The following is a 6,000-nucleotide window of genomic DNA, read 5'->3' on the forward strand; positions in this document are numbered from 1 at the left end:
TAACAAAATTGGGAGAATTCAATGTTCATGCCTCCAGGATGCAGACTCCCCAAGCGGAATATGAGGTGCTGTTCCTCCAATTTCCGGTGTTGCTCGCTCTGGCCATGGAGGAGACCCAGGACAGAGAAATCTGATACGGAATGGGAGGGGGAGTTGAAGTGCTGAGCTACCGGGAGGTCAGGTTGGTTATTGCAGACCGAGCGGAGGTGTTCGGCGAAACGATCGTCAAGCCTCCGCTTGGTCTCACCGATGTAGATCAGCTGACATCTAGAGCAGCGGATGCAATGGATGAGGTTGGAGGAGATGCTGGAGGGGGCTACTCTGGAGCATGAAGGAGAGTTACAAAAACCTCCTACGACCTCGTGTCGACCATGCTGCGAGTATGAGTCGAGGGCAAACTCGCCAGAACTCGCGGATTAGGTCGCAGCAGTGGGAAAGCCCCTTAAGGGTTTGGTTCTGGGCCCGTTACTGTTTTTCTATATCAATGACTTGGATGAGAACATAAATTGTAAGAATAGTATGTTTGCAGATGATATAAAAGTAGGTGGTTTTGCAGATAGTGAAGATGGTTGTGAAAAATTGCAGCAGGATCTTGATCGATTGGCCAGGTATGTTGAGGACTGGTTAATGGAACACAGAAATGTGAAGTGTTGCATTTTGGGATGTCTAACAGGGGCAGAACCTACACAGTGAATGGCAGGGCTCTGGAGAGTGTTGTAGAGCAGAGGGTTCTAGGAGTACAGGTGCATAGTTCCTTGAAGGTCGAGATTGATAGGGTGGTCAAAAAGGCTTTTGGCACATTGGCCTTCAAATGTCAGATTATTAAGTATCGAAGTTGGGAAGTCATGTTGCATTATGTAAGGCTTTGGCGAGGCCTCATTTAGAGTATTGTGTTCAGTTCTATGTTTCCGGGCCCCATGTTATAGGAAAGATGTCAAGCTGGAAAGGGTACAGAGATAATTTACGGGGATATTGCCAGGACTAGAGGGTCTGAGCTGTAGGGAGCGGTTGAGTAGGCTGGGCCTCTATTCCTTGAAGCTCGGGAGGATGACGGGTGATTTTATAAAACCATGTGGAATTGATCGGGTAGATGCGCAGTCTCTTGCCCAGAGTATGTGAATTGAGGACCGGAAATAGGTTTGAGATGAAGGGGAAAAGATTTAATAGGAATCTGAGGGGTATTTTTGCACAAAGGTGGTGGGTGTATGGAACAAGCTGCCAGAGGAGGTAGTTGAGGCAGGGACTATCCCAACGTTTAAGAAACAGCTAGACTGTTACATTGATAGGACAGGTTTGCAGCGATATTGGCGAAATGCGGGCAGGTGGGACTAGTGTAGCTGGGACGTTGGCTGGTGTGGTCAAATTAGGCCTAAGGGCCTTTTTCCACACTGTATAACTATGACTATAAATATTGTAAGGTTATTTAATCTGTCCAACAAGCAGACTGTTGTTTTGCATTTATATCATTCAAATTCATCTCTTGAGATTGTGATAATCTTTGTAATTTGTTTATTTTTCTTGGGGCAATAATGCCTTTATCTGTTTCTTTGCATGTTTCTTTGTTAATTGAAAATGTTATGAGTTTGAAAGTAACGATTGGAAAATGACTTTCATTTATATTTCATAAAACAGGTCACCATTCCTGGGGACTCCTCTCAGAATCTTCGTATGTGTCTCCTAAGGAGATCGTTGAAGGCTTTAACTCTGTCCAATCACCTGCCCTTGCAGACAATGAAAACCAGAAGCTGACAGTTGCACAAATAACAATGGCACTGGATGGCCTGCAGAATGTTTTCACTCCTTTGCTCTTCCGAGGCCTGCTCTCCTTTCTAACCTGGTGGATTGCAGCTTGCCTGTTCTCCACAAGTCTTTTTGGTTTGTTCTACCATCAGTACCTGACAATCGCATGAGTGACTAGCATGACAAAGCTGGACGTCCAAATATTTTCCTAGATCTGAATACAAAATCAAAGCCATTTTTTGGGGATTAAAACAAAAGGATATTTTAAACCGTTGCAGAAACAGCATATTGCTAAAGTACTGAGCACAGTTTATCTGCTCATTTTAAATGCTTCCTCTGGTTCTCAGGGTGGATAAATGTCTTAACAGTTTGAAACTTAGGAGCTGGGATGATGTCTTGTTACTAATACCATGGATGGGTTATTTATCTTTGATGGAACTTTAGAATTGCTGGAGGTTATCAACAAAAGATTAATTGGCCTAATTGGTTGGCAAACCAGTGGGCCAATTTGATGGTATAACCATGAATAAGATGAAACATCGATAGACTTAATTTGCCAACTCCACATCAATTTTAATTTTATGTTCTATGTATACCTGATCGGATTTTTATGTCCAAAAGTTAGCAAAGTAAATAAACTTATTTTTAGAATTAGCTTTGCAAAATGACATTCTAGTTAATGTGTGGCGTGATTTGAATCTTAATCTTTTGTTGTCCCTTCAAATTTTTCTCCATGTTCACTAACTTGATATGCATAATTATTCAAACATTAAGACAATGGATGAGTCTATTCCTCTCCCCTGCTGCCCCACACAGGTGCATATGTGCTTTATATTTTACCAATTCTGAGCCCAGAATGATATTGAGCGTAACATTGTTACAATTGTAACATTAGTTGGTTGTAAATGTTGAGCTAAGAAACTCCAGTTTGAACAACAACTGATAGTGACAGATTTCGTAGCAATAACTGAGCCATCTATTTATCCTTTTGTTGGAAAGTCCAGCATTTTTCACTGTAGGGTAACCTTTACAGTTGGAATGTGAATATAACTACTGTATATTACAGTAAAGGTTAAATATTTCAGATTTTTAAGGGAACAAATTTCTTTGAAGTTGTGGTTGTCGCTGTAAGAGAATTTGATTTGTTGCTTGAGGTGAGCTATTAAGTGAATGAATTGTATTTTAAAACAGTGATTTTATTTTTTGGTTGTCATTGTCTGGAAAAACCCTGCAATACAATGAAGCTCTGATATTGTGTCTTGCATTAGTGAAGGAAACATATTTGAGAAAGCACCTCAGCTATGTGACTGCATCACATGGACGAATTGGAATTCAAAATTGTCAGATCCAGTGAATGAAATTTAACTTGCAAGCTGATGGATTTATGTTTCTTTGTTTGATACTGTAACATCTTAACCTTTCCACCACAAATTATGTTACTGAATACCATTGTGGATTGAAACATAGAAACATATAGAAACATAGAAAATAGGTGCAGGTGTAGGCCATTCGGCCCTTCGAGCCTGCACCGCCATTCAATTTGATCAAAGCCTCAAAATTGCAGGTTAAATGTTTAAAATCTTCGTGATATGCATTTCACTGCCTGTAACAGCACCATGCAGTTTACACATTTGAAAACATTGCAAAAGACAATTGCGGGAGATTGTATAATATGAGGCGGAATGAATGAAGAAAATGCTACTTTGATTAGAGCAGCCTCCACTAGCTATTTAATTATTGAATCTCTAATGTTTAAAATATTATCAAATTCAAAAGCTGAGACAATACTTTTGATTTTTCACTACATGTTTGATCATTAAATACAGTGTATACATGCTAACTATTTCACTACCCCTTTGTTAAGTTGAATTTCAGCTATTGATTCAGCAATGTTTAATATTTCCTCGAGAAAATGTACTGTGCCAAGAATATTTGTTTGTCCTTTATTTTGTCCTTGCTGTAGAGTGGCATCCTTATTGAGAGCCAATTATGTGTTACAAGTTCAGGAAAAACATGAAACTTTACATTCTATGGCAAGCAATGGATGGGAATGCTACACACTTGAAATAGCCCTCAGGCTATAGATTTTAATCCAGTTGGCTAAGGACATGCAAATAATAAATTTGTTTCAAGTTTCCAATAATCCTTTTGGATTTTATCATTTAAATACAAATTGTGTGTAGCATCTTCCAATGGTGCTGTTGCAGACAGATCACAGTCTGATCAAACAGTACAAAATGTAGTTGCATTATTGCGGTACAAAGCACATTTTTAATACATTATTGGCAAACTATCGTCTCTGGCCATTTTTATGATTTTTCTTTGAAAGGCAAATTCCATATTTATTTAACTACTTTGAAAGTTAAAAGTGCAATTACTGTAATGCAAATTAAATAATGAAAACATATCAGACATGTAAAATTGAAATCCACTTGATAGAATAGAGTGCTGGAAGTAGCAAGTAATCTTAATTGATCATTTGTAATGGGACTGATCTCAAACTAATATCCATTTGTAATGGCTACTACACTATACAGCTGTATGTTTCCAAGCAAATAAATTATTCTTTGTTTATGTAATTACAACTTCCTTTGTGAATATTTTAAATTTAAAGTATGATCATGGTTATGTAACTGGTCATAACTGAAATCTGTATTATCTGTATTTGGAATTGGTCTCTACTTAGTTTAACTTTATGCACTATAGATTGTTCGTTATAGACAAAAATATGTAGTTCCTCTTTCACTTTCACCCAAAAGATAGAAATAAAGTAATAGTATATTTTTCAAGTAATACTGACACGTTAATGAAAATGGCCAACTCATTGATTGTTCTACCAAAAGCCATTGACAATGTAATTTTTTTTCCCCCAGTTCATCTAGCTTGTTAGGAACTTTTCTATGGTAGCTGAAGTCAGCATTTGCAATGTTTACAATGCTGTAGGTGATCTGTAGTGACATCAGGCATGGAACTGAGAGTGAACAAGATAGATTCGGCGACTGCAACTCAAACTAGCTAAGACACTCCCATCACCAAAACAAAGTACCTTCAACTGTGACCAGGCAAAGCTGAAATCCCACCTATGTGCCGATTGTAGATTGGAGGCGAGTCAAATAAATTTATATGATATGTAATTAAGCAAAGAATATAGTGTTCTTGAAAAATATTAAAGACTCATGTCTCATTTTTCGTACGTGAATATTCAGTGTCAAAAATTGTCTTGACTCGAGTGGTATCAAGTGGTTGAGGTTCAATATTCTGTGAAGTCAAGATACTAGGAGAGCATTTGAACATTATTTTGATTCTGAATCATAGTCCTAATGTTGGTACGCCAATCAGAAAATAGAATTGGATATTATCTGACATATGGTTAGCTATCCATTGCCAGCGGTAAATGTCTGAGGCCTTTCTGGAGAAATGTATTTGCATTTGGTGTTTAATTTGTGCTGAAATGCACTAAAGTGGCTTGAAGCCTTTTAATAAAATAATTGTTACCGATTTGAATGCAGCAGGGTATTTTCTTATGTTCATCTGTTTCTCGGTATGATATGTTTTGGTAAAACTAGTGGAAATTGGTCACCTCAAGGACTGTACTGAACTGGTTACCTAAGATAGATGCTGCCTCACCCGCTGAGTTTCTCCAGCACTTTTGTCTACCTAAGATAGATGTTCTTTTAACCTACTTATTACATTTTACAATGTAAATCTCTCCTAAATGATGCAAGTTTGCAATTCCACTTATTTCTGTCATATTGAGGAATGTGGAGTTGTAGTGGAGTAATGCAGAATTTTGATCCAAGTTTTATCTAAAGCAAACAAATCTGGAGAAGTAGTTATTTATATTAAACATGACATTTCCAGACTTCTGTACGAACCCAACCCTGATCTAGCCTGAATATACCTCCAGTTCCAAACCAATTCACTGTTGACGTATAGTATTCAAGAAAAATTGTAACAATTAAAAAATAAAACATACTTTCTTGGGCTAACAAAATAAACATTAAATCTGTGTCTGCAATTAATGCTGAAAATAATATAAAATTATATATCTGAAATAAGTGAGTATAGCATCACTGAGTTCTGTCATATTTGGATACACTAACAAATGACTCAATCACAGCACCAATGCTATTTGGACACGTGTATAACTTTGATTGTTGAGCTGTGTTCAACTCCAAATTCCATATTCCAGTCAACGATATACTTCATAAAAAAATTCAGCATGCTTAAAATTGTATCTCCTGTTTACATATGAAATTA

At 37.4% G+C, this 6,000-nt stretch overlaps 1 protein-coding gene across 1 annotated transcript in view; it reads left to right on the top strand.

Moving 5' to 3' along the window:
• The window catches only part of tmem161b (transmembrane protein 161B), a 54,571-nt gene extending 49,333 nt beyond the window's left edge, over positions 1-5,238 (top strand). The window contains exon 12 of the mRNA XM_055633377.1: positions 1,633-5,238. Within this exon, the coding sequence (XP_055489352.1) occupies positions 1,633-1,910 (278 nt within the window). The 3' untranslated portion in view covers positions 1,911-5,238. The remainder of the gene's footprint in view (positions 1-1,632) is intronic.
• Positions 5,239-6,000: the final 762 nt, after the last annotated feature.

The sequence above is a fragment of the Leucoraja erinacea genome, chromosome 3 (genome assembly GCF_028641065.1).
Source record: "Leucoraja erinacea ecotype New England chromosome 3, Leri_hhj_1, whole genome shotgun sequence".
Classification (NCBI taxonomy): domain Eukaryota; kingdom Metazoa; phylum Chordata; class Chondrichthyes; order Rajiformes; family Rajidae; genus Leucoraja; species Leucoraja erinaceus.